General features: G+C 41.1%; 3 protein-coding genes across 4 annotated transcripts; 2 read left to right on the forward strand and 1 right to left on the reverse strand.

Annotated features, from left to right (window-relative positions):
• The first annotated feature begins 782 nt into the window (after nucleotides 1–782).
• On the forward strand, nucleotides 783–6164 carry zgc:55558 (GTPase KRas). Its single transcript, XM_063903635.1, has 5 exons — nucleotides 783–1083; nucleotides 1286–1398; nucleotides 3384–3562; nucleotides 4173–4332; nucleotides 4452–6164. The coding sequence occupies exons 2-5, from the start codon at nucleotides 1288–1290 to the stop codon at nucleotides 4563–4565; spliced, it is 564 nt and encodes a 187-aa protein (XP_063759705.1). The 5' UTR covers nucleotides 783–1083; nucleotides 1286–1287; the 3' UTR covers nucleotides 4566–6164.
• Nucleotides 6165–6945: 781 nt separating this feature from the next.
• On the reverse strand, nucleotides 6946–18997 carry pold1 (polymerase (DNA directed), delta 1, catalytic subunit). 2 transcript variants are annotated; one of them, XM_063903601.1, is made up of 27 exons: nucleotides 18778–18997; nucleotides 14961–15149; nucleotides 14347–14460; nucleotides 14069–14209; nucleotides 13730–13855; nucleotides 13435–13603; nucleotides 13162–13276; nucleotides 12897–13026; nucleotides 12566–12732; nucleotides 12354–12458; nucleotides 12039–12179; nucleotides 11845–11955; nucleotides 11553–11744; nucleotides 11379–11467; nucleotides 11165–11281; nucleotides 10912–11025; nucleotides 10535–10682; nucleotides 9818–9913; nucleotides 9499–9636; nucleotides 9191–9366; nucleotides 8822–8974; nucleotides 8625–8727; nucleotides 8293–8425; nucleotides 7878–7991; nucleotides 7685–7737; nucleotides 7273–7370; nucleotides 6946–7184 (listed from the first exon to the last, which is right to left on the reverse strand). In XM_063903601.1, exons 2-27 carry the CDS (start codon nucleotides 15145–15147, stop codon nucleotides 7097–7099), a joined length of 3318 nt encoding a protein of 1105 aa, XP_063759671.1. In that variant the 5' UTR covers nucleotides 15148–15149; nucleotides 18778–18997; the 3' UTR covers nucleotides 6946–7096. The 2 variants fall into 2 exon arrangements, with proteins under 2 accessions (XP_063759671.1, XP_063759670.1); XM_063903600.1 differs by lacking the exon at nucleotides 18778–18997 and adding an exon at nucleotides 16196–16301.
• Nucleotides 18346–27635, forward strand: gys1 (glycogen synthase 1 (muscle)). The gene is made up of 16 exons (XM_063903603.1): nucleotides 18346–18565; nucleotides 20384–20502; nucleotides 20858–21039; nucleotides 21896–22087; nucleotides 22710–22895; nucleotides 23055–23199; nucleotides 23420–23537; nucleotides 23719–23839; nucleotides 23976–24082; nucleotides 24232–24291; nucleotides 24707–24899; nucleotides 25154–25280; nucleotides 25803–25898; nucleotides 26004–26167; nucleotides 26251–26331; nucleotides 26421–27635. The coding sequence occupies exons 2-16, from the start codon at nucleotides 20385–20387 to the stop codon at nucleotides 26658–26660; spliced, it is 2130 nt and encodes a 709-aa protein (XP_063759673.1). The 5' UTR covers nucleotides 18346–18565; nucleotide 20384; the 3' UTR covers nucleotides 26661–27635.
• Nucleotides 27636–27643: the final 8 nt, after the last annotated feature.

The following is a 27643-nucleotide window of genomic DNA, read 5'->3' on the forward strand; positions in this document are numbered from 1 at the left end:
TGATTTGTCATGAATTGATTTACAAAATATTTGAATAAAAGATCATTTCAGTATTGTTCAATAGCTTCCAAGACCTTCACACCAATGCAGTATGGTATTACTACCCTGATCAGTTGGGGCACACCCCTTTTTATTGGATTTTAGTCCACCTTAAATGTAATATGAATATTTTTTTATGATAGAAAAGCAGTTTTTTCCAATAGTTTCCAAAGTAATTTGACCCAATGACCCCAAATCACTGCAGCTTTCTGTTATGACATTGAACCTCCTATGGCATTTTCTGTTTCTTTGTATTAATAACGGCATTATTATTTTGCAGAAATTAAAACGTAATACTGTTGATGCCCACTGTGACCACAGGACGGCGCTGAACACTAATTCTGACCAAAGGCAGACCATTTCGTTTAAATCTTTCAAAATAAGAGCCCCGTGTATAAAATAGATAGATAGCAGTAATTGCGTAGCTGTTTTTATTTTTATGCAATACATGATGCTGAAGTTAGTAAAATGTCAATTTTTTTGAGAATACAGATTCGATCGGTGCTTACATGAAAATGTATTCCCTGTGTGATGTTCGTCTAAGGATATCCGAGGAGTTGGGAGAGAAAATAAGTTTTCCCAAAAAGCCACGCCCAAAAAGGGCTACTCCTGTTCATGATTGGGCTGATTTGCCAGTTATAGGCGGGGCTAACAGCTAACACTCCATGTGATTGGACCGTCACGACGTCTGTTTCAGTGCCGTCCGTTCATTGGTTGTCTGATGACGGGGATTAACGTGAAAACGCTCTGCTTCTTTCAATGAGCCACAATGGAGACTAAATAGGAACTCGTACGGACTCAAGCTTTTAATTTATTCATTATATGAAGTTAGATTGTGCTCATAGCATCGTCAATCTGTGTTTCATATATTGACACGTAACTATATTGAGGAAAAACAAGTTACGGAAAGATCCTGCCGTTTGCCTACAAGTGTTTTTGAATAAGGAAATCGTCTCGGGCTAACGTTATGTAGCAAGCTAATCTTATTTATCCATTTCGTTAATTTAACTATCTTTTAACTTGCTGTGATAAACTCCACTTAAGGTAAGTACTTTGAAAGATTTCTACCAATATCAATTCAGTAACTATATACTTAACATAAAGAAGTAACGCCGGGGAGGGTAATCTTAAATCTGGGTCAGTGTCTTCGCCATGTCAGAGTGGAGAGGAAGAGGCTTTGATTTGTTCATCTTCACCATGATCTCCACTTCATACGTGTTTTATATGATTATTTGATATTTTCCAGGCATGACTGAGTACAAACTTGTGGTGGTCGGGGCAGGAGGTGTTGGGAAAAGTGCTCTCACCATCCAGCTCATCCAGAACCACTTCGTAGATGAATATGATCCAACCATTGAGGTGAGGTGCTGACCATCAGACACAGTGACATAGACAAGCAGAGGTGGTAGAAGTAGTCAGATCGTGTACTTGAGTAAAAGTAGAAGTAACAGAATCTAGGAATACTCTGTAACAAGTAAATCCTGCAATCAAAATGTCATTCAAGTAAAAGTAGAAATGTATTAGCATCAGAATATATGTAAAGTACCAAAAGTACTCATTATGCAGATTGGTCCATTTCAGAACAATATATATTATATGTTATTTACTTTGTACACTGCAGGGGAGCTGGTGAATTTAACCCCAGTTGTAACTAAAGTCTTAAGTGTTGATTATATTTCACATCATTAATCCAAATCTGCAAAGTAACTTAAGGTATTACATAAATAAAAACATGTGGAGTAAAAGTACACAGTACAACACATCTCTAAAAAGTGCCATACTTGAGTTAATCTACTTGATTACTTTACACCTACTGTGTTTACGAATATAGCCAAATCTATAACTCATTTATTAGTTTACCAAGTAACTCATTAATGTGAGTTTTTCCTCAAATAATGTGGCTCAAACACCTACTGCAGAATCACATCCGCCCTGTTACTGGACATTAACTTATACACAGAAAGATAACCGCCCTAAATGGTTCATCCTTCCTTACATGTACCTTTACAATATTTCAGTAAATCAATCTCAATATCTTTAATATATAAAGCTTTAAGCAGGAACCCTTTTTATTTTCATATTTCCTGTAGGCCGATAATAGTCAAAATTTAAAATCAAATCTGGCCAGTTGTGACCAATGTATGTTGGTGTGTCCTGTCAGTCTCGGCTGGGCACTTTTATAGACAATAAATGCATTTAAATACCAAAGCAATACTCCATTACAAGTCAAGACTGGTTAAAACCTCACAAAAGTATAGGCAACAAAGTAAATGAGTAAAATCAGGAGTGAAAGTATTCATCATGCAGCAGAATGGCCGCTGTAGGAGCCATATTGTTATATTATTGTTTGTGCTCTATTGACACCCTTTTACAGGAACTCCCTGAGGCTAACACTGAAATGAGCAAACAGGCTTTATGTTCTGTGACGCTGCAGCCGGGAGCTGCTGCCACACGGATCGGTTGATCCCATTTAGAGCATTTATTTAGAAGAGGTTGCAGGGTGGTTCAATTGGAGTTTATAATTGCTTTCGATCTATATCTGCTTTCTTTGTCTGTGTTCCGGGGAATTTGACTCTGTAGTTGAAACTGTACATGTATGAAACGTTTATGTGTTGAAAATATTGTGTGAGCTTAAAACCCTTTTATGCTACTAACAAAGCCAGGGCTCTGTTGGGAAAGATATTTAGTCTTTTCAATGTAACGTACCTGGTTAAATAAAGGTCTTGTATTTAAAAAATGCACATTACATTCAATTATTATTATTATTATTATTATTATTATAACTGAATCACAGCTTCATATACTGCGGGGTAGTTTGTGTTTTTCTTCACCATTTGTTTTCCATGTACAATCTTAACGTGCTAACAATAGAAATAAAAAAGCAGTTCAGTAAAACGTCAATGTGTAAAGAGTCACCGTGGTAAAAATCAGGCCATGCTTTCACAAATATGCAGCCCCATCAGAGAGGCTGAAGGCCTTATGAAAAATCGCAGTATCCTCTTAAAGTTAGTCACATTTAAATAAAACCTGGTTAAATCCCTTAAAGCAGCTCTCCTGTCAGCCCTTGTTAGTAGAAAATAATTTCTACTGACAATATCAATCCACACCGCCATCTTAATCATGTTATCTCATATTTTCCCACATTGTTGGCTTTGTAGTTGGTTGTAAATCTCTGGAGTTGAACACGTTTTCGCCGGTTCTTTAGAAAACTTTCCATGCAACAAGTTGCAACATGACGCAGCAGTGACTGTCATGGGAATTAGCGCTGATGCAATCCATTGTACGAGTTCTTGGCATGCTCTTTTTGTTGCCGCCTACATGATCATGTCAATGCTGTGTTACAGGACTCGTACAGAAAACAGGTGGTGATCGATGGAGAGACTTGTCTGCTGGACATCCTGGACACTGCAGGTCAGGAGGAGTACAGCGCCATGAGGGACCAGTACATGAGGACAGGAGAGGGCTTTCTCTGTGTGTTTGCCATCAACAACACCAAGTCCTTCGAGGACGTTCACCTCTACAGGTACTAGATGCTTGGGGTTTAACCAGTGCATATCCCGCCATAGATAGCTGAACAAAGGAGCTGAAACAAACCCGTCAAAGAAGGACTGTTAGTGCATTCCATTTCAATGGTGTGTGTTTGACTTGGCACAATCATTATTTTAGATGCGCCTAGCATACTTTCGGATGTGAGTAGTGTGCTAACTCATACAGTCTAGCAGCTTCCTGATGAGCAGGAACTGCACTTGTGATTATCTGTACCTCATATCTGCTGAATATGGCGAGTTCAATGGGGTCATATGCACACTACATTGTTGTTGTTATTCATGAACTGATCCAAATACATAAAGCAATACTTTACTTCAACTCACGTTATTTAAATTAGCGATGAACCTGCAGATCATTTTCTACATTTATCGTTCGGTCTGTTGTCCAAACATAAGAAAAGCAGGACATTTCCATATAAAAAGAATAGCTTTCTGCCATGAAAAGTTAATTCAACAATGAATATATCATCACAATAATTGTGGATTATTTTCTGTACATCAATTAAACAATACAGCTCCACAATACTGCAGAAAGTATAAGTTGCCTCAGTCTCTTAGATGCTTTTGCATGTGTCTCCTCCTCAGAGAGCAGATCAACAGGGTGAAGGACAGCGACAGCGTTCCCATGGTGCTGGTGGGGAATAAGAGCGACCTGGGAACCCGCACAGTGGAGTCCCGGCAGGCGCAGGAACTCGGACGAAGCTACGGTGTACCATTTGTCGAGACCTCTGCCAAAACCCGACAGGTGTGTAGGGAAAGCTGCTCGTTCGCAGTCTGCAATCATGCATGCACAAGCCTCTGGTTTTCTGTAGGAACACAATTTTTATCTTGGGATACAAATATTTCTCTGTCATTGTTTTGCAGGGTGTGGAGGAAGCTTTCTATTCACTAGTACGGGAGATCAGAAAATATAAGGAGACCAACCGCAGCAACAAGAAGAGCAAGAAGAACACGCAGAGACGTTGCACTATACTATAGCAAAACACACACACACATATTAGCACATCCTTTATCGCACTTGTTTCATGCTTGCCCTCACCCACTGCACGTCCTCTGTCACGTTTGATGGAGATAGCAAATCTCCAGACAGGATTGCAGATGGGCAAAATCCATTTTCACTGCTGTCTAAGTTTCCATTCACAGTATGGCACCACAGCGCTGTAAATCCAGTATTCATTTTGTTTTCGTTTGGTGATTGAACTAGAAACTGCAGTTTTAGTTGAGGTTGGAAAACTTAATTGGAGTCTGTGATTTAAAAAAGGTTGAATTTGTCTGTAAAGATATTTCTCTTTTACTTGTGATTTTTGTCCACCCTGTGTTTTTACAGCTCCTGTTGACGACACAGGGGTCAGCTGGGCAGAGAGTACTTTGCACACTCAGTCCAAATCTCCAATATTGTTCTAGGAATCGTAGGGTGGTTTTGTGATTACACACATCAGTTTTCATGAAATCCTACAAACTACATGATATTGACCAAGATAATGTTTACTGTGAAAGGGATTAGGGTTATTTGCTTCTAGATGATTGGTCAGAACTTTTGTTTGTTGTCTTCCCCTTCAGGTTGTTAGGTTAGAGCGTCCTCTAGGCCTTGATAAACATCAGCAGTATTTTTTTCTCACCATATATCCCATGAAAATGCTCTATCAGGATAGGATCACCAAATTAACAAACCCTCAAAATTGTGTTCCAGTCTCCTCGGTGCACTTTATTCATTTTCTTATTTTAGAATCTAGGTCAAAAGTTAACTCAGGAATATGGTGTTTTTGTAGGAATAACAGACTGAAAGCTGTGTCAAATGCTTGGTTGAGATGTGTGTTTCCATCGTTAGCTTACTGTTTGAAGTGTCAGCCCTGCTGTTTGTTCCACACTGTATTCCAAAGTCCACTTTTGACGCACATTTCGTCAGTCACGGTGTGTCAGGTGGTTTATGTTGTACTACATGCAACAATTTAAAACACACTGGTGATGAAGCCGGTGTTTACCTTGGTTACTGCTCACACACGTCATGTTAACTAATCATGCTTTATGACAAGTGAAAATACGTTGAGGAGCATTTGGATATCACTCACCCTGAGTTGTTGGTCTGAACACACTAGACAGAATGGCGCTTTAACCCTTTAGGTACTGATTTCTCCTTAAAACAGCAGTACAGTAAACCCATTCATGTGACAGGAGTAGGTGTGTGTTCACAGTATTGGGCCTTCAGATATTTCATTCATCATAAGGATAATAAATAAGGCATTTTTTTTGCATAGCCGTGTTTGTCCTCTTTTGTATTAACTGTCACCTAAATGAAATAGATTAGTAAACTTCTATTTTTGTAGCATTAAACAAACAGCATTCCCCGATTAAAAAGAACATCTGCATCAACTGCTGACCACTTTTTCATCAAGTATTATGCGCTAACTTCAGTTGCTTCCTGCTAGCTGAAGTAAATTCATCCATGAAGGGTCACTAGCCGTGCTGTTTAACCAGCAGCGCCTTCACGCCCGTCTCATTATCTGGACCTTCATTGACAGCTGTTTGAATCTTTTATGAACTCTGCTGTAACGAACAAGTAAATATCTTCAGCTTTTACGTCTCGTCTGTTTTGTTTATCCAAGGTGGATTTTAACCGGTTAAGATTGAATGTGTTGTCAAAAAAAGAAATGAGAACTCAAGAACTTACCACCCACACACAAGCAGCGGTGGAAAAAGTTCTCAAATCCTAAGTACTAAAAACCACAGTCTAAACATACGTTATTAGAAGTAAAAGTAAAATATTATCAGCTAACTGTACTCAATCAAAAGCAGAAGTCCTCATTGTGCACCCTGCAGCCCTGAGTAAACTGGTAGTAAATATATAATATCAACAGTTATGTAAAATGTAAAGTGTCAAATACATGTAGTGCAGTTAGAGTACAACAATTCCCTCCAAAATATAGTGGAGTAGAAGTACAAAGTAGCAGGAATTGGAAATACTCAAAGTACGCGAGTAGATCTACTTGTGTTCCACCAGTGCACACTAAGTGTAGTGCTTGAACGCCACGCCTGATTTGTAATTACTGATAATACCTCACCGCTGTGTCTTTCAAGAAACTTTGTTTCCCACTCAGTTTGTGTGATCAAACATTAACAATCCGGGTGTGAAGTATCAAACCAGTTAAGAGGAGGGGATGTGGTTTTTGAGGTTTGACTGACACAACAACTCTTGAGAGCAATGAAGTTCTTCTTTTCATTTCCCTGAAAATTACACTATCACTATTACTCTGACGTCAATAGGACAGGACAGGACAACTACAGTCTGGCTTTTGTCCGATGTAAATGTTTTAAGGATTGTAATAATTTATTTATGACAGAAATAAATTGCTGCTTGATCTTATTTTACAAAAAGGACATTTTATTTAAAGTAGAAAACATACAAATAGTGTAACATATATGCATTTTTACAAGCACTACAGACAAACAAAAATAGAGAGACGATTTGATTCCATGGTCATCTGAAAGGTTAGGGAATCCAAGAGCGCCTTTCACCATTTGAAGCGATTCACAAGCTGGCTCTGGTCATCCAAATCTTTCTGGACCTTCTTCCTCATGTAAAAGATGGGACAATCCCGACTGTGGAGGAGGTGCAGTGTTACTGTGTGCTCAGCCATGATTGTACAGTTAAACACAGTTACATTAAATATGTGCTGTGGTTATGTACCTGGTACAGAGCACATCCTCATGGAGGGAGCCCTGGCAACGCTGACACTGAGTCCACAGGCGGGAAAACCGCTCCTCCAGTGTGTTCATGTGGAAGATCTGAAATCGAAACCAAATGTTAGCAACTCATGACAGGGAAAGTTATAGATAAGATATTTACACATTCAAAATAACAACTTGAGTGGTGTTTTACTGGACAGGGAAACCGTAAAGGTTTAATACATAAAAGAATCTAGTGGAATTTGACATTGAAATAGTTGTTTTGGAGCTTTTAAACAAAGTCAGAGCTGGAACCTCAAAAATGGTGTTGACTTATTTTAAGCAAACGTACTTTATAGTTGATTGCACCTATTTGCTTTTGATCAAAACATCGGATAAATGAAATGCAAATGTTCTAAAGGTTATTTGCCTACCTCTTTTTGGTACAGTTCAGACTCCTTCTTCTTACAGAAATTGCACACAGCCGCTGCAATGACATGTTAGATGTTACACATAAAGATCTCTGTATAACCCCTTCGACTCAAAAGTCCCATCTAACCCAAAAGTGAAACCACTTGTTTTAGGAAAGAAGGAAATGGTAAATCTTCAAAGTCTGAGCACACGTACTGTCGTTTTTGAGCACAGCTTTGCAGCCGATGCAGGTGCTCCTCTTCTGAGCGAAGGCCATGAGGCCCCCGATCTTCGATGTCAACACCGTCTTACAGCGCGTGTGGTCGCCCTCTGAAACACACCAGCATATCTTAAGGAAGTGTTTTAAGTTTATTGGCTGAACTGTGCTGCTTTGACACTTGCTTACAGATTACTGAATCACGTTTTTCTAAAATATCGAATAACGACAAATTCCAAAGTGCAGTCGGTTTCTTTTTAAATCAAGATAATTTCACTCACAGACATAATTTGCAAGTGTCATTTCATTTTCTAAATTAAAATAAGACTATCATGTGTGTGTGTTTGTAGACTAGGTCTCCACCCAATGATATAAGTTGCATCAAAGATCATTTCAGCTCTGTTGCAGACTCACTGAGCAGGATGTTCTCCGCTTTGCTCTCTCCCAGGATGGGCTCAAATATTCTCAGCAGGGGTTTGGACAGCTGCTGCTCCAGGTAGTATTGTGTGTCGATGGGAATGTTGTTCTCCAGCACGAAGATCGGGTCCTAAAGCAACGTTTGAACATTTAGAACAGCCTTAACTTTTGTCCTCTTTCTTCCCATTTGTTGATTGTCATTTTAACTGTATTTCACTTTTGTTGTGTATGCCATGTAATTTCTCCTCTTCTGCAGATAAAAAATAAAATAAGATAACGAGGGTGTACGAAATAAAATCGAATGACCTAGAAAATAAAAAGATACGGACCTCAGACTTCATGTATGCTGCCACTCCCTTTGTAGCCTTGATGATGACGTACGGCACTCGGTCTCCCAGGTTTGGGGCGCTGCCGGCATCTCTTTTCTTCATCCTGTGAAACATCAACCGGTCAGTTTAACCATACCTCAGAGAAACATTATATTATACATTCATTGAAATGAGACGTTTATGTGCATGTCACACACCTCTCGGCCAGCTCCACGTGTGCCTGTTTGGCGGCGTACTCCTGAGCCGTGCGCGTTAGCTCCTTGGTGATGACGAGCTGGCTGATGTCGATGCGGTTGCACAGCAGGTCTGAGATCACTTCTTTAGCGTGAGCCACTGCACCCTGGGGATCCCTGAAGAGACATCACAACAGCGATTTGGGGTTTCGATATAAGTTGAGATATTTTGGAGTGCCAAATAGTTGCAGGAATATGGAAAATGTTGAGTTTTGGGGGGAATTTTTCGTTTTTGTATCCTATGTGTTCAAATGAAATTATGGATTGACAGAATAATGGATATGTTGATTGATGGAAACAATCCCTAAATAAACCAAATGTTTGTGTCTGTACCTGTCTATGAGGCATTTCTGCAGACAGGTGTTGATGAGGTTAGCCACCAGAGGGCAGTTGTCTCTGCGGACCGTCTCAATGCCTTTACAGTCCATCTTTTCATGAGTGTCAGCGCTTCCGGAGAAATAGAGGCCTGCGTAGCGCTTCTTGTTGATCAGCAGGTATGGGTAGTACACCTGTGGAAGTGACAAAAACAAATCTCCAATGAGAGGACGCTAAAACTCAGAAAAAGAAGTGCTCATTGAAAATCAAAAACTGATGTTAAAATGAGACGAGTGCTTTGATAAAACAAATTGACAGAAATGTACCTTCTCAAACTCCAGTTTAATGGGGGGTGTAAAATGAGATGACACCCACTCTGCTGCCTCCCTCCCGATGTTCATGGCCTCCTGCACTGTGGCAACTCCGAGCTTAACCATTACCGAGTCTGTGTCCCCATAAATAACCTTTAAAAGATTCAAATAAAAACATGTAAACAACAAATTAAACAACATCAGATAATAGGCTCCATACTTTCATAATTGTTTCAAACATGAATACATTTGAGGTGTTTACTAAAAGTAAGCAACAAAAAAACATAGCAGTTCGGCTCAGTATTGATGGGATGCAGTGACATGTATTCCTCACCTTGGCATCACCTTGGTAACCGTTGGAAATGGTGTACTTGGACTCCACCAGCTGTTTGGTTTGCTCGATCATCTGTCTTCCAAAACCTGTGACGCTCTGAATGACAAAAAGGAGGATTTAAATAATAAATCAGAAGAAGCTGCCACCAGCAATGCAGGAAAATCATCATCATGTCCTTCAATGTCTTAAAGCTTTTCATCCCAAACCAGCTCATGTAGAAGACAGGTGTCATATTTTCAGCTCTCTGTGAGGGTGTAACTAAGTCAACCTTCCACAAAACAGCGAGAAACAGCCTGTGGTTGATCTTTACAAATGTTCCCACCTGCTCTGTTGCTTCCTTCTACACACAAATCCTTGCTCTACATCTTTGTAGTTTACCCTCCAAGCTCTCACTTCACATCTGTGCAGACAACTTTATTTAGACAACTGTGGGGGCCAACAATTGTAAACATTTGATATGTTTAAAAATGAATAAATAAAGGTAAAGGTTTATTTTGAGTTGAGTTATTCATATATGTAGACATGTACACCTTATAGTATTATGTTGAATCAAAACTCCAAGCTATCATAATGAAACCAAAGATATAGAAAACCCCCTCTGTTTGGTTCCCATTTATTGTATCAAAGGAGAACATGTAAATTACAGAGCACGTGTGTTTGCAATGCAAATTCAGCTGGACTTCAACACCAATGTGAGCGCCAGAGTAAATCGCTCACCTGTGAGATCTCCAGGCAGGGCAGCTTGCCGACCTGAGCCCCAGTGAAGCCGTAGACGGAGTTAGCGCTGATTTTGAGAGCCAGCTGCCGGCCGTCCAGCACCTGCCTCTTGAAAGGGTCCGTCTCATTCTTTAGCTCAGTTTTGGCTCTGTGGACACACAGTTGGGGGGGGGGAACAAATCCACAAATTAGTCAACTAATTGATGACGGGTTGTCCCCCTACCAATTTTGTTATTTTTCCAGAGACACTACCAGGGTTGCCAGCAAGTAAGATGAGATAGATAGGTACAGTGGGACTGAAGCCCTCTACAGAATTGCAAACGGTTGGCTTTAGCTCAGGCCTGTTTATTCGTGTGATTTATGTGAACGAGTCAAACCTCTTCCTGGCAGACAGCAGGTTCTCCAGGATCTCAGGCAGGAGTCCTTTCCTCACAGAGCTCTTCACAAACATGTCCCCAGTGGGAGTCTTGATGAAGTTCTCTGGAGCGAGGCTGAAGAAACACAACCGCTCCAGATGTTAGCTCATAAAGGTTGATACCATACGTGTTTAATTGGTAATTATGAAAGAATGAATCACTGAATATTAATCAATATATTAATAATACAAGCAGAAGATGGAAGTCTGCTGACCTCAGTTTTTCCACTGAGCCTTTCTGCAGCAGGGTGGTGTAGCACAGATTATGCGCCATCATGATGGACGGATACAGGGAGGAGAAATCCAGGGTGGCAATAGGGATGCTGTAATACCTACACAGAGAAAAACACAGTAATGGACATGTAGAGAGAGGCGTAACACTGAGAGCAGAGAGTCTCAAACACTCACACAATCAGCAGCTCTACATACCCTTTCTCCGGCTCAATGACAGTCGCTCCAGTGTAGTCTTCTCCTACTTCTGTCTTCACAACAGGCATGACAAGGTCCTGCTTCATGGCCTAAACATACACATAACACACAGTTTTTATCCTTAAATCTCTACAGACGCATTCAGTAAGTCTCCCATGTATTAGCCTTGGTTACCTGTCGCAGCAGCTGAGAGACGACCTTGACCTGCTGCCCTCTGGAGAGCAGATAGGTGAGAGGCACGCCCGTCACTCTGGCCATCTCCATGTAGTTAATCACACACATCAGCTTCTGCAGCAAGCGCAGCGGGAGGTAGGCGTCTTTCAGGCAGTAGACAGCTAAACGACGACGAGTCTGTTCGTTGCCATTCTGTGATGGAGGAAAACAAAAATGAAGGAAGGCCCTTTGAATCTTTAAAAGATAAACAGTTCCCTTCAAGATGCAACGAGGTAACTGGTTTGTGCTTTACCTGCAGATCAGTGATGATGGAGTGCTGCACATCCTCTTTCTGTTCTTGCAGGAAATGGTAACTCACAGCGTTCAGTGTGTAGGAGCGCAGTTTATAATCCCTGAGAAGAACCTGAGAGAGAAATACTAAATCAGACTGTGTTCAATCTTACTCAACAGTTTGTAAGTAGTGTTATAGTTGCTGTTGAAGCTGACCTGCAGGAGATCGAACTGAACCCGGCCCTCCATGTTAATGATCTTGTTCTCTCTGCGGCCCATCTGCTTGCTCTGGAAGTTTAGGTCTCGCATGACTGACTTGATGCCTCGCACTCGGCCGAGGTAGGGAAAGAGATTCACCTGAACACAAAAATACATGTTTGAGTGAGTTAAAAGACAAAACAGGAATGTCCTACACAAATATGACCATTAATACATTCTTCCGGAGGTTGTGCTCATGAATTTTGTGCATTACTTTTAATCTGGGGATTTGAGGCCTTGTATTGCATGCAAGTATTTCACGAAATGTGGCACCTTTAAAGTAGCTGCCCGGTTGAGCAAGTAGGGAAAGTCAAAGTTCTGGATGTTGTATCCAGTGATGATGTCTGGGTCCACCGTCCTCAAAAACTCCGCCCAGCTCTACTCACAGAAACACAATGACATGACAAATTATCAACAAAACATAAGAAAGGGGACATTGGAACACACGCAGGAATAGTTATGTTATTTATGTTCAGTGTGCGTACCTGCAGCAGCTGTTTCTCCTGTGTGAAGCACAATATCTGAGAGCCCACGATGCTGGCACAGGACTGGAGAGTGAATACCGTGCGGATGAAAGGCTCCGTCTCACCCTGGCGCTGCACCATAGAGGCTATCTGAATCACAGGGTCTTTGTCTGCTTCTGGGAAGATTCCTGGGAAGAAAATACTTACTATCAGAATCCAACTCAATACAAGTACGTAGGGCATGGTAGGGTAAGTATATCTGATCTTGAAGACAGAAAAAGTATGTAATGGTGTAGTTTTCAAAAGTTTGCATGCTGTTTAGTGAGAATGTTAGAGGAGGGAAAAACCCCACCTTTTCTTCCTGCACACTCGATGTCGAAACTGAGCACTCGGAGCGGTGCGATCCTCTGCCAGTCTCCCTCTGCAGGGTGACTTATCAGATCCGTCCATCCCACATCCACCTCATACTGACACAGGCTCTCCTGAAGGACAACACGGGGAGGAAGATTAAGAGCATTGCAAAAGTCAGACAGAACAGTTTTTTCTGAGTGTACTCAAAGTCTATCAACAGACCAGTCAGTGTTATGCAACAATTTAAAATGTGCACCTGGACCTACCTTGCCTGGGTATCTAGATTCTGTTCCTCCCCCGGTCTTCTCTTCACGCACTCTGTACTTGCTTTTGGGAAGTTCAATCCAGCAGCATCCCACCACGTCAATGTCCACCATAAACCTAACAAAGGGAGCCTCATTAAAAAAACTGCTATAGTGTTGCTTTCACTGAGATGTATGTTCGATAGGCATTTATCATACCAACCCACAGACAGACAGACAGACAGACAGACACACAGACACACAGACACACAGACAAACACACACACACACACACACCTTATTTCAAAATCAATGTTGGCCTCGTAGGATTGGTAGCACTGGATGGGGAAAGGTCCGAACTTGAAGCCCTGCTCCAGCAGCCTCTTAGCTGGGGCGATGAGACGAGGCATCGCCATGGTAATCCGCAAAAAATCCAAAATGCGTTTCCCATGGTAGCCGTATATGCCTGCAATTTAAAGTTGGATTATTTACATAATTTGTAACTAGGATAAGAATTCCTGTTTCATATTGATCGGTTTAAAGAATGGACTTGTGAGATTCCTTCACACACTTGCACTTCATTTGCACTCACTCTCTTTGCGGGTGATGTCCACAGCCAACACTGTGACGGATATGTTGTCCTTATTGGAACGCATGTCCTTCAGGACAGCAGAATTCAACTCTCTTTGAAATTCACCCAGGAAATCCGATTTGAACCCTTTTCAAAGAGGAAACATTTTAAGATTTAATCAAATTCATCAATTATTTTAGGCAAAAAAATATGAAATCATTTAGAAAAAGTGCTTGCCCAAAAAGATAGAAATGTTTTCTACTGAGGGAATGTTGAACAGTGACTATCGTACTAAACAACTGTGTATTATTTTAATATTCACAGATTCTATGTATTGACAAAGTAATGCCAACTACTCACCAGCTGGTGCTGGAACATAGAAGTAAGGCGCAAAACCGTGGATGTGGCAGCACACACTGATGCCACTGTCTGTCACCCCAAACATTCGAATGATCGGGACTTTTCCCTGAGACTGACCGGGCATGCCTGCAACTGTCGGCCCTGCAAATTCGAAGAAAAAAGATTCAAATGTGTCTTGCATTCAGCAACAATATTTAAGCAGGTGGAAAATGTCTACTCTGCCATTTAGATCCAAACAACAAAGCAGAAAAGATGACTGACTTATCGTTGATATTTACCTAAATAATAGTCGAGATCAATCTGCTGAAACACCAACGTTTCAGACGATGGGTCCAGAGAAGGGGCATTAGGCCGCCTCCAACGAGGGTTAAGGTCTGCTGAGAAGAGGTCACCTGAAGAAACAAGGGTGGACAGAAAAGTTAAAACCAGTGTATTATTGATTATTCCTTTAAGTATAGCCAACACGTGTTTAAGTATTTGCGAAATCAAATCAACACAGTTAAGGTAATCACCTTGAACAAGTTTAACTAGTCTGTTATTGTTAGAACACAGTTGCATTATTTACAATGCAAAGCTATGCAGCCATTAGCTAAACCAGCTTATACTTGAGAATCAAGGCAAAGCTGACAAGCGAAGCAAACTTAATTTACTCAAGACATGACTATATTGCTAATTTGGCCATTCAGACCTGGATCTACGAGCCACGCAAATTACTTGCCTAAATTCAGAAAAATCCCACTGTAAAATATGTTTGCCATACATACCACACTTAGTTGACGGTTTAAATACAGTTCGGCATGTCATTTACATAACTCAATCATTTCTTTCTTAACCAGGAAAACCATTGCACTTCTGCCACCTATGCTTGTGTGCTTTTCTGTCCAACACTCACCTACTGGAATAACATTATGCCCTGCCTGCCCCTCCATCTCCTCTGACTCCATCTCTGCTTCTTCAAACATGGACAACTCCTCCTCAAACTGCGATGGACTGTCCTCCCATTCACTAGCAGGTTTACCCCGTTTGGCCTGGGACGCACCGCGATTGTTAGGGCCTCCATTGCGTCTTTTAAAATCCATGCCTGCAAGAAACATTGAAGGGGAAAATTCAGTTTAGCAGGAAGACCACAGAGAATTTTTTTTAAAGCATGCACTGATGATAGAGCAATAAACCCTGAATGATGGTCGTAAACAGAGCGTTAAATTAATCTTAACATCAAAGTCTTAATGTCCTACTTTAAGTGAGTATTACCAACTGCAAAGCAAAACATTATGATAGATTACATCTGAACTGACTTGTGTTAACATTCCTTGTACTGTAAGGTACATTTGGTATGCAGTGCATATAGTCTGAAATGAAAGGCGATGGTGGGCTTGGAAGGACGGGAAATCAAATGGTGACAAAAGTAAAGTGCTCTCAGTGACAAAAATGCTGTAGTTTCTAAAACTGTAAGCACAGTGTTTTTCAAAAGGACCTGATGATCTGAAATAAATACTACAATAAAAATGGAGCACCATGAACAGAAAAAGAGGAGACTACATTATCAATAGCACATTTCAAAAGTATAGTATTTATCGACAAAGTCATAAAGAGATGTGTTGTTAATTTCATAAACAGGGAGAGGCGACATGTAACCATCTGGATGTCAGGTGGTTGCACGAACAAATGAGACAACCATGCACACTGCACAGTATGTAGCCCATTAGCCATGTAATTAGCATACTGTAACCCTTGTTACTTCACGTAACACTTTATTCAGTATGCATCACTTGTTTTAGTGTGGGCTACATTGTGTTTTCTCAAGCAATGCTGTGTCAGTTAAATGCACACATGTTTACAGTTGATAACTTTTCCACGATGTGCTTTCACATTCAACAGTTCTCTGCCAGATGTATTATATTTCAACCTCAGTGTTACAGCGGTATAGTTTATAGGAACTCATTTTCGGTTATACTCGGGCTGTTTTTTTTTGTTATGAGATAAAACAGCAAGCTAGCAAGCTCCAGAGTAACTACAACACACCATTGTGCCAAAGCTAATCTTCCTCAAACGCAGCACAGATCTGACTGTGAACACTGCCAAGACTACTAACAACAGCAGTTACGTTTCTATTAAAGTTATAAATACCTATCAAAGTTACTCCTTCACAACAGCCCCCGACTGACAACAGCTCCCGCCACTCTCCTTCAATTTGTGAACTTTCACCGATGAACGCGGGGAAATTCTGCGTTTCCGGGACCAACAGCAAAGGAGTAGACAATGACGTCACTGAAAAGGCGGATACTCCATGGTAAAAACCAGGAAGTGGAACGCAGTCTGACTGTACCCTGCCAATGAAAAAGACCCTGAGTTCCCGGCAAAATTACGTCAGAGCTTACGCAAGGCAAGGGAGGGAAAACTGCCCAACAGTTTATATTGCATTCTTATTAAAAACAACATGCATCTCGACTTGGTCCAAGTTTGTATGTTCACAAATACTGGACATTCAGAAAAACATGTAAATGATATAAATACCCCCCAAAAAAATACAGAAAGGAGAAAAAAACAAGAGAGCAGATGGACACAGCCTGATTTGGAAACACACAAAAATGCATGCACACTAACACACGACATACTAATGAAATCAATAACTATACAAAATCAGCAAGAAAATTTAAATACCTCAGCAGAACATGTGTTCATAATCCCCTTTACAGCTGCAAATATTGATTTCTCTCACTCAGAAAATTGACAATATGTTCTTTTATTTCAAACTCACACAAAAAATGTATCAATAATAGAGTCAAGTTGATGAACGCTTTAAACTCTCCTTATGTTATATCCTAGAAATTTAGAGATTAAGGTTTAGTGAATTAAATTGCATATATATCAATGCCCTCTAGATGTCAGTGACCAGACATTACAATCTTTTCATATCAGTGCACTCATCACTGTGTCTCTGTACATATCCCTTGAAGTTGTTGGGGTTTTCTCTCACCTTGCCCAGACACACATGTCGAACAAAGTCAGAGGTCAGAGTTCACCGCAGACCAACAGATGATAATGCTTTGCTCAGTAACACCTCAGCTGTGCAGATCTTTAAGAAAATCAAGGGTCATAAATTATAGGGACACTCTATCATGAACAATAAACAACAATAAAACAATAAATTGGACTGGTCCGACAATTCTGCTGCTCTCTACAAGAAGGGACAGAGCAGACTATCTCTGCTGTGGAGACTGAGGTCTTTTGGGGTACAGGGGTCCCTCCTTCACACCTTCTACGTACGACTCTAAGTGTCATCAGCCATTTTCTATGGTGTAGCCTGCTGGGGCTGCAGCATCTCGACTGCTGACAGGAAGGGACTGAACAGATTGGTTAAGAAGGCCAGCTCTGTACTGGGGAGACATCTGGACACTGTGGAGGTGGTGGGAGACAGGAGAATGGCAACCAAGCTGTCCTTCCTGCTGGACATTGTGTCCCAACCCCTCCAGGACACCCTGTCTGCACTGTGCGGCTCCTTCAGCGACAGGCTGCTGCACCCATGGTGTCTCACGGAAAGATACTGCAGGTCCTTCCTTCCTGCAGCGGTCAGACTATATAACCATCATGGTCCCCGGTAGACCCCCACACATATAACAACACAGACACCCCTTGTCGTGCCATACCAATTATGTGCAATATATACCTGGCTGCTATATCTCTTACAGGTTTGTATTTTGTATTTTGTTAATTGTGTAATTATTATTAATTTTTTCCTTTTTTTAATTATTCTTTAATATATATTTTTTTAATGCATGCTTTTTTTTAAAGCTGTCCTTGGCTCTGCTGTTGCTGGAGCAAATGTAAACGTCCCCTCTGTGGGACGAATAAAGGTATTCTGATTCTGATTCTAGACCAATATAGACCCAATGGTGAAGGGGTTGGGGTGAGACAGACAGGTGGCAGCCTGTGTAAAGGGTTAGAGCAGGATAGATCACAGAGATATGTAGAGGGGTTGGGTGTCTTAATGTCACTAGTCACGTTGTATTCTCACAACTATGCTCCTATGACCCTTAGAAGACATTATAAATAACTCTCTCCCTCCTGATTGGAATGAAAAAGTCGCCTGGTTTCCCATCACTCCCCTCTTTTGTATGGATGAAAGATAATTCACACCAACCATTGCATCCCCCTTTAACCTCTGCTCAGCCAATGGCGTCTCTCAGTTGAGGAAAACGCCCAGTTTACGTGTCGTTGTGTGCAGAGGCGGATATAAAGAGGATACTGAGGCCAATAGGAGTGCAGCTCATGAATAATGTAAACGCAGATCCTGCGCATTCACCAACCCAAACCTTCTTCTTGCAACTGTCCCTCAATCTGACAGCAAACGCACCAAACCAATGTGGATCGCTGGCATTTAACTACAGCCACCGCCCCCTTTTTTCCTCACTGTCCGCTGTTTTTAATTTTTTTGGACTGACTGCGACATCTTCCAATGTGTTCTTCATCTTCGTAAAGTTTGGACAAACCTGAAGGGTGAGCAAACCTCCGTGTTTTTATTCTCAATTACTGAATACTTCCTAAAACAGACGGCTGCGCGCGCCAGGACGCTGTGTCCTTTGCGCGTGTCCGCTGCTGGAGGAGATGCATTTTGTCACGTCCGCTATTCAACTCGTGAGAAATACACACAGAAGAATGCATATTCAGCCGGACGGACTGATGTCGGGTCGATAATGCTGTTGTTTTACCTGTTAGTCTTCAGTCGTCGCCGGAGGCAGTGCGTCCTCCATTTGGACGTGTTTGGGACCGAGACTGAATTGAATCTTGTCCTTTCCCGAGACCTGCTCTGTTTGTGTCTCCATCCATATCAAACTAAACTATACCACTCTTCCCAGAAAGGCTTGTTTAAAGTACCTCTCCATTCAAAATTCGGTTTTGCATATCATCACTTCCCTTGGATGTTCCAGCGTCACTGTGCATTATAATGTATGTGCTGTTGAAGTTCAGATGGATTTGCTTATACATGGAGTCTAGATAGTTCAATGAGGAAGAAGGAGTAAATGTAATTTAATCCCAGCAAACATGTATGCAGGGGATATTGAAGATATGATCTGATGACACAGATACAAATGGTGAACAGTCAGTAACATTCTAAACTAATCTCTAAACTCGAGTCTGAACTCCCTTTTGTCTGATATCAGTATCAGTTCTGGACAATCCCTCAGAAATTTGAGATCAGCGCATTTGTTTGATTCACAGATTTAATTTTCTGGTGAACTGTGTTACTGAAACCTCTTTTAGATAGCATTGACATGATTAAGAGCATTTCCTCTGTACACACAACACAGTGTTAGTGCAACGGTTAGTTATTGGAGTGTTCCACATGTCACAACTTGACATGATTTCAACATCTCATCAACTGCTGGATCATGTTTATACCTGATCCAGGCCTTCGTTTGGGTCTTTCTTCATCCTTTGTCACACCACTCTGATATGTGATCAGGAGATTGTATCAGAACTGAGAACAAAGTCGTATTTTAGGACAGTTTGTAGCAGGAGCTTAGTCCTTTCATTATTTTGACTTTTGATTGTCTCCACTGCTAAAAGTGAGACTGATAATTTAACTTTTGTTGCAGTGTATGAATATAAGTTTTGTGTTTGTGTTATGTTATGTTGTTAAAATCAGTAGTTGGCTGCAGAAGTCCTTTTGAAAAAACCCAATCAAACAAACATATTTACATATAATCCCTATCACCCAGTGAACCACTTCAGGATTGTGTATTTGCACAGGATCCTATAATAACAGCCAAAGGTAAAGCTGATTAAGTTACCAAAAAAAAAACATCAACATTGATACAAAGTATTCCAATTCCAATTGGGGAATTTTTTTGGTAACATAGGTAATACAAATTATTCTAAATGTCTGACTACAATTTAAACCATCCGTTTCCCCAGGAACGATTGTGAATGATGTAACATAATTGAGAAAGTATGCATTTTATAATAGTGTTGTGAAACAGGATGTGGAGTCTGTTAATGACTGATGACATATCTGCATGTGTGTGAGGAAATGTCAGTCAAGAAAAAGTTACACTATTTTATCAAAATGTTAGAAAAAATGTAAACCTTCTAGAATTTCCATCACAGGCAATTAGTTGAAAGTCATTTCAAATGTAATGCATGTTTTTTCCCCAAGGTTACATTTATAGAGCTGAAAAGATTAGATTTAATTCTGAAAGGCTTGTTTCCTAGTGTTAAATGCTCACACATCTACAGCCTCTTGGAAAATAAATTTGATAAATGACAATCATGTAAGTGGTCCCATCTCATCTAAGTGTGATTGTGTTTACCCAGCATGCCGCTGGCTCGCAGCCTCTCTGTGACGTCCCTCTCAGGACTGGAGGAATGGGATGAGGAGTTTGATTTGGAGGACGCTGTCCTTTTTGAAATTGCGTGGGAGGTCGCTAACAAAGGCAAGTGTGTGTGTGTGTGTGTGTGTGTGTACTATTGATGAAAATGAACAGTTTGCATTTGTAAAACTAAATGGAAATAGTCCTACACTCAAAACATTTGACTAATTCCTCTGGGGAATTACATTGTGTGACAACTGCTTGGATAAAGCGGCAGCTAAATAAAAAAACTTCTCAAATAACTTTTTAAATAAGGAGGTTTTTTGTCAGATTTGTTGGTCTAATCTTGTTTATTAACACACGCTGTAAGAGAGACCTATCACTGTAATGCTTCGTATTTTATATAAGGTTAAATCTCATTATATCTCGGTCTGGACTTTGTGTGTGTACGTGTGGCTCGTTTGCTTCATGTGTGAAGTTGGAGGCATCTACACCGTCATCCAGACCAAAGCCCGTCTGACCGCAGAGGAATGGGGGGAGAACTATTTTCTGGTGGGTCCCTATGTGGAGAGCAACGTGCGCACTCAGGTGGAGCTGATCGAGCCCACCAACCCGGTGCTGAAGAGAACCATCGACAAGATGAACGCCAGTGGGTGTAAGGTACTACCACACCTGCACAGTAAACACAACAGTTCTGAAATAAACATGTACCTCACACTGAAAGACACGGTCATTCTTACAACCCATAGTAGGATTATGTGAATGTGAACTCCATTTAGAGATCATTTTCAGACCCATACGCTATAAAGATCAGGCGCTGACCACGTCTCTTAACCCAGTGACATTTCCCTTGCAAAGGTTAGTGGTTGTATCAGTGTCTCGCTCTCTCTCTCGCACTCACTCCACACAGTCCAGAAATAGGAGTGTGTGTGTGTGCGTGCGTGCGTGCGTGCGTGCGTGCGTGTGTGTGTGTGAGAGAGATACTTTTAAAGCGTTGTGCTGTGTCACCCGGGGAGTGCTGTGGAATGATGGGCTTGTAGTGCTTTTTAAAGAGATAGTGCAGTGTTTTCAACAAAGACTTTCTGGTTCACCACAACCTTTAATCTCGCCACAGACCAGCACCAGACAACTAGTTTCTTAAAAGATATTTAAGTCCTGTGTTTCTACATTTAACCATATCCTGTATTTCAGTTTAGTCATACTTCAGGTTTGGAGTGCCCTACTTTTAGTGCTATTCAGCATGAAAAACGTCATCAAGGTGAATCATGAGTTGGATGTGTTAGTGTGAAGAGTGCCTTACAAATAAAGCACTTTTATATTAGAGAAAGACTAAACCATTTATTTATTGAAAAAACATGAAAAGAGTAGATGCTGATAATGCATGTAACCAAAAAAATGAGTTGCTGTTACTTACTGTATGTGAATATGTTTCCTGTGATTGAGAATATATTAGTGTTTGGCATAAATAAGTACATGCAATTTTCTCTATTTCACCCTTTTCTCCGTTTTCCTGCAGGTGTATTTTGGCCGGTGGCTCATTGAAGGCAGTCCCTACGTTGTTTTGATCGATGTTGCGTTCACCGCCTGGTCTCTGGACACCTGGAAGAGCGAGTTGTGGGAGCTTTGTGACATTGGCGTGCCCTGGTTTGATCGCGAGGCTAACGACGCCGTGCTGTTTGGCTTCCTGACGGCCTGGCTCCTGGGAGAGGTATGTAGAAAGAAAAATGTCAAGCGAGAACTTCTTTATGCACATTGAATGTAAAGTGATGTAGCTTTGTTGTGTCAAAAGGAAAGGTTGAATACTGCATGTTTGTGTACAGAGAGACAATAGGTTATTTGTAGTTACTTGAAAAGTATGAGGCTTGACATGGTTAAATCTACAGAAGCCCTGATCTAAATCATTTTCTCTACTTTTTATAAGAAACAGGTGAAAAAAGTTTTGTCTGCTGAAAAATATTGGTGTGTGTTGTTGTAATATTCACTTTGGCCACAAGAGGCTGAAGTGCAACACTAAACCATGTAGCATTAAAAGCTGGACATATTTTCTTCTTGGTCAGTTTTAATTTCTTCATGCACTCTACTTGCTAACACGCACACATTAAAAGTACTTTGAATTCAACGTGTACGAAGAATTTAAGCACAGATGTTTTTATTTTAATATCGGGTAGCGGTGCACTTTATTTGTGAAAAATGACAACAACAAACACCTTTTTCCTTCTCACTTCCGCAGGGCGTCCATACTTGGACAACCATGAGATACAAGTTGTTTGAATGCGTGTTGGTGTAGATGTGCATAGTCCATAATAACCCTGTTTTCTCCTGTATTGCAGTATGCAGCCCAGAGTGAGGAGCCTCCACACATCGTGGCTCATTTCCATGAATGGTTGGCTGGTCTGGGTCTGGTGTTGTGCAGACATAGACAGCTCCCCGTCGCCACCATCTTCACCACCCACGCCACTCTGCTAGGAAGATACCTGTGCGCTGGAAATGTGGACTTCTATAACAAACTTGCAGATGTACGTGTGTAACCGTGTACACCTTTGTTAGAAACCCCAAGCCATACAAAGAGGAAATTGAACTGTCGATAATTAGAAATAAATGCATTATCCGACAGATACTCTACCAAATATGTACTTCATTACGCTCTCTCTTTCTCCTATTTGTGTCTCGTTCAGTTTAACGTGGACAAGGAGGCTGGAGATAGACAGATCTACCATCGTTACTGTTTGGAGCGGTCGGCCGCTCACTGTGCACATGTCTTCACCACTGTATCACAGATCACTGCCATCGAGGCAGAGTTCCTGCTCATGAGGAAACCAGGTGTGTGGAGGTGAATTGGAAGTGTGAAATATAGTCCGACGAACAGTTCTTACAGGACGGGGATAGGATGTATTTCTCACTGCTTTCTTACCTAATGTTTGATCATTCTGATTAGCAAAGTTAGCTATGTAGGTATTTAGATATTTAACTTAAGTCTGACTGGTTTCTCTGCATCTATGTCTTGCTTTTTATGTCCTTAATCATTGTCCATCGCACACAGACATTATAACTCCCAACGGGCTCAACGTAAAGAAGTTCTCAGCTGTACACGAGTTTCAAAACCTTCACGCTCAAAGCAAGCATCGGATCCAGGAGTTCGTCAGGGGACACTTCTACGGGTCAGACAACATTAATAGCACATTTAAAAACAACGGAAATTGGATGTTTGCTAGTTAAATGCTCTTTTTACAAGAAAGATCAAATTCCAAAGAATATAGTTATTTTAAGGCGATTAGGATAAAGAAAACCGTGTAATGATCCAGCTCTTGTGACAGATGTCGGTTTGTGTTTGACCATCAGGCACCTTGACTTCAACCTGGACAAGTGTTTGTTCCTCTTCATTGCTGGACGGTATGAGTTCTCCAACAAAGGAGCCGACATCTTCTTGGAAGCATTAGCCCGACTCAACTATCTACTGAGGGTGAGTGAGTGATTGAGTGATTGAGTGATTGAGTGATTGAGTGATTGATTGATTGATTGATTGATTGATTGATTGATTACATGCATGTAGTTGTGACAGTTTAACCTCATAGTCCTGTGTGGTCTGCCTGTTGCAGGTCAACAACAGTGACGTTACCGTCATTGCGTTCTTCATCATGCCGGCTCGGACAAACAACTTTAATGTGGAGACGCTGAAGGGGCAGGCTGTCAGGAAACAGCTCTGGTGAGGTGGCTTTCTACAGTTTATTTAACAAAGAGATCAATAAACCAAAAGTGTGCATCGTAATTGCTATCTTATCCATACTTGACTTGAAACTGTTTCTTGCTGTCCTATTTCTCATGTATTCTCCTTTTTATTTTTGTGCCCAATAGGGATACAGCTCAGACTGTGAAGGAACGCTTTGGAAAGAAACTTTATGAGTCACTTCTAGTGTAAGTTGAGCATTTTCAGTCTAATTTATGAAACCTTTAAGAATAGGAAAGACCTTTCTTGTACAATAAGAAGTGACAAAGTGCGTCCTGGGGCAAGCTGTCCTGCAATGTCTATGGAAAGCTGCGGCTGCTGCTCAGACAGGAGATGTTTAGATTTTGGAGTTAGGTGCAGTAACACTAAAAGTTGGCTATAGCTTTAATTTATACACTTCGACCTATGTTACAAAGAACTTTGCTGCCCCCTAGTGTGAATGTTGCCTTTTAACACCATCATATCAAATGTTTGTCTAAACATAATTAATACAAAATTCTGTTGATAAATAAAATCCAGAGTTTATTATAACATATATAAAGTATGCTATTGTAGCCATTTGACATGCTTCCTGTAAGTCTAAAACGAAGCTGTTTTTATCAGTGGGCAGCTGCCAGATGTGCAGAAGATGATGGACAAAGACGACTTCACTATAATGAAACGTGCCATCTTCGCAACTCAGAGACAGTGCCAGCCTCCAGTCTGCACACACAACATGCTGGAGGACAGCAGCGACCCCATCCTTAACTGTGTGCGCCGTATTGGCCTTTTCAACAGCTCTGCCGACCGTGTCAAGGTAATGTCAGCCAGAAGTCCTGAAATGGCCTTAAGAGTCACAAAAAAACGTTGTTCTTACTCTTGTATGAGCCATCCAAGATCGAGGCAAGTAAGAACACTTCCTTGGTTTAATCCTAGATAACTAATAATCAGTTACATTTTTAAGTGAACGTCTCTATTTCAGGATACATTTGATTTGAGCTTCATCTCCTCGCTCCGATCCTGTTGTTGCTTTAGTTAATAGTGATACTGAAAGGCTTCTCCCTCCTTCAGATTATCTTCCATCCAGAGTTCCTCTCGTCCACCTCTCCTCTTCTTCCTATGGATTATGAGGAGTTTGTAAGAGGCTGCCACCTCGGCGTCTTCCCCTCTTACTACGAGCCTTGGGGCTACACTCCAGGTACGCCTTCTGCATGCTGACAAGGTGTATTTACTGTATGTGTGTGGCCTTGTTGTCAGGCTTAGCAAATACTTGGGGCCTAATCAGATTGTCTTCCCTTGTCTTAATTAAACATTAGGGGTGTGAGAATGTGTGATGATAAATAAAGTTATGTGATAGGTGTGAGTGTAAATCATTATTTAGTGAATGCTTTACTAGCGTTACTACTCTTGGAACACCATTTAGTTGTTGTATTTAATTATTCTTTTTTTCCGTTTTTTTAAGGAATTATTTTTCATATAAAGGTTAAAGTATTTCTATATTTGTTTTTCCTCTTTTATAAAGCTATATATCTCCTTATTCAATGATACGGAGATATATATGTCCTTATCCTAGATAACAGAATAGTAAAGATGTTTTTTTAATGTTTACAGGATGTTTAATAGTTGTTGTTTTGCTTTATATTGACTCAAAACTCAAAAATAAAAAAAGCTTGTAAACATATACACGCTAATCTGGCCTTTCTGGCTCTTTCACCTTCAGCCGAGTGCACTGTGATGGGAATACCATCAATCTCCACTAACCTGTCAGGCTTCGGCTGTTTCATGGAGGAGCACATAGCAGACCCCTCAGCATATGGTGCGTTTCTTACACTCAATCTGTTACATACTCAACGTTTGTCTTTTTAAAAGAAACCATGGTACACCTGATATTTCTTTCACATCATGCTGTTTCTTTCTGCAGGCATTTACATCCTGGACCGGCGGTATCGGGGGGTCGACGAGTCGTGTAACCAGCTCACGTCCTTCCTGTTTCAGTTCTGCAAGCAGAGCCGGCGCCAGCGGATCATCCAGAGGAACCGCACTGAGCGTCTGAGCGAACTCCTGGACTGGAGATACCTCGGCAGGGTGAGAAAACAAATCCCAAGGACTCATTTTGTCTATGGGAACACTTCAAGATGAATTAATGTATTTCTTGTTTCCTGCTGTAGTATTATATATCTGCCCGTCATATGGCCCTGGCTAAAGCGTTCCCTGACACCTACATGTATGAACTTCATGAGCCCACCGCCGTAAGTCATATTATCTATGAATTGAAGGGGAAGTCTTTACACTCCACCCACTGATTGAGATTCTGATGACTTTTGGTTCTCGTCCTCAGACCTCAGGTTTCCATTACCCGCGACCAGCCTCTGTGCCTCCGTCTCCAGCTCTGTCCCGCCACTCCTCCCCCCACCACAGCGAGGCGGAGGACAACGATGAAGAAGAACGCTACGACGAGGATCTGGAGGCCGAAAAGGACCGCAAGAACATCCGCCAGCCCTACGCCCTGCCGCTAAAAAATAAAACCTCTCCTCTGGGGGCCATTGGAAACGGCAATGGTGACGATGATGAAAACTGAGACACACAAACACACACTCATACACACACATATATGCTTACACAAATACATGCTAAACTTCACTAGTGAAACCTCCTTGTTACAATCGTTTAAGTCCTCGTGTTTTTCATAAATGTTTGCAGTTGTTTGAAATGCCATTGTTAAATTCAATATTGGCTTGTTGTGGAAAGAAAGCATCACTGTCCAAACCTGTTCTTACCTCATTCATTTTAGAGAAATATCTGTTTGTTTGGTCTGTTTTTGGTATTGCTTCAGTCACACCAGCAGTGCAACCGTTGGTTTGCTTCTTGGAAGTAAGTGCAGCAGCTAGAAAGGGCTAAACGACGGCTCGACAAGGAAACAAATCAGGATTGCTGGGTTTTATAGTGTACTAATGCTGGATAACATACTGTAGGTCAAAAACCATTTAAACATTGAGCCTAAGTAGGGGTTTTTATACTTGATTTAATAATGGTTTAGAGTGGGGAAAAGATCAAAAATCGCTCTTGTAAAGACAGTGTAGCATCTATCTTTGAAATGCCTTGGAATGGCAATACAATGCAAACCACACACACAAACACACACAGCAACCCATAATGTCAGAAAATCATTTTGAGTATATGGTGTGTTTTTATTGTCTTCCTGCGCCTTATTGTATCACAGCCTTTCAGTGACGATCACCGATGAACAACCTTACACTCCTCTATCTGTGTGTGTGTGTGTGCTTGTGTGGATCACTACCGGGTTTACCGGCTTTTGACAAGTATTTATGTGTGAAGGTAAAAGAAACGAGACAGAGAGAGGTAAAAAGGGACAGAAAGTAACAAATGTTGTCAGGTGAAGGTCGTAGGAGAACTGTGTCTTCAATGGAAGAAGAACGTTTTACCAGGCAAATGCTCACACTCCCTGTAAGAGCTTCATCATTTGTTGCAATCTTGCACCACATGAATTAATAATAAAGTTTGAATAAATATGTTAGTGTTTTACAAAAGATAACTGACTCT

This window comes from Eleginops maclovinus, chromosome 16 (assembly GCF_036324505.1).
Source record: "Eleginops maclovinus isolate JMC-PN-2008 ecotype Puerto Natales chromosome 16, JC_Emac_rtc_rv5, whole genome shotgun sequence".
NCBI classification, from domain to species: domain Eukaryota; kingdom Metazoa; phylum Chordata; class Actinopteri; order Perciformes; family Eleginopidae; genus Eleginops; species Eleginops maclovinus.

Excerpts from the sequence above, each read along its gene's own strand:
- zgc:55558 (XM_063903635.1), top strand. The coding sequence starts at position 1,288 with ATGACTGAGTACAAACTTGTGGTGGTCGGGGCAGGAGGTGTTGGGAAA. Across the intron at positions 3,563-4,172 it reads GAGGACGTTCACCTCTACAG|AGAGCAGATCAACAGGGTGA; the intron begins GTACTAGATGCT and ends TCTCCTCCTCAG. Across the intron at positions 4,333-4,451 it reads CCTCTGCCAAAACCCGACAG|GGTGTGGAGGAAGCTTTCTA; the intron begins GTGTGTAGGGAA and ends ATTGTTTTGCAG.
- pold1 (XM_063903601.1), bottom strand. The coding sequence starts at position 15,147 with ATGGATTTTAAAAGACGCAATGGAGGCCCTAACAATCGCGGTGCGTCC. Across the intron at positions 12,180-12,353 it reads ACCGGGCAGCTACTTTAAAG|GTGAATCTCTTTCCCTACCT; the intron begins GTGCCACATTTC and ends TTTTGTGTTCAG. Across the intron at positions 7,738-7,877 it reads AGCTGTGCTCAAAAACGACA|CGGCTGTGTGCAATTTCTGT; the intron begins GTACGTGTGCTC and ends ATGTCATTGCAG.
- gys1 (XM_063903603.1), top strand. The coding sequence starts at position 20,385 with ATGCCGCTGGCTCGCAGCCTCTCTGTGACGTCCCTCTCAGGACTGGAG. Across the intron at positions 25,281-25,802 it reads GCCTTGGGGCTACACTCCAG|CCGAGTGCACTGTGATGGGA; the intron begins GTACGCCTTCTG and ends TTTCACCTTCAG. Across the intron at positions 26,332-26,420 it reads AACTTCATGAGCCCACCGCC|ACCTCAGGTTTCCATTACCC; the intron begins GTAAGTCATATT and ends TCTCGTCCTCAG.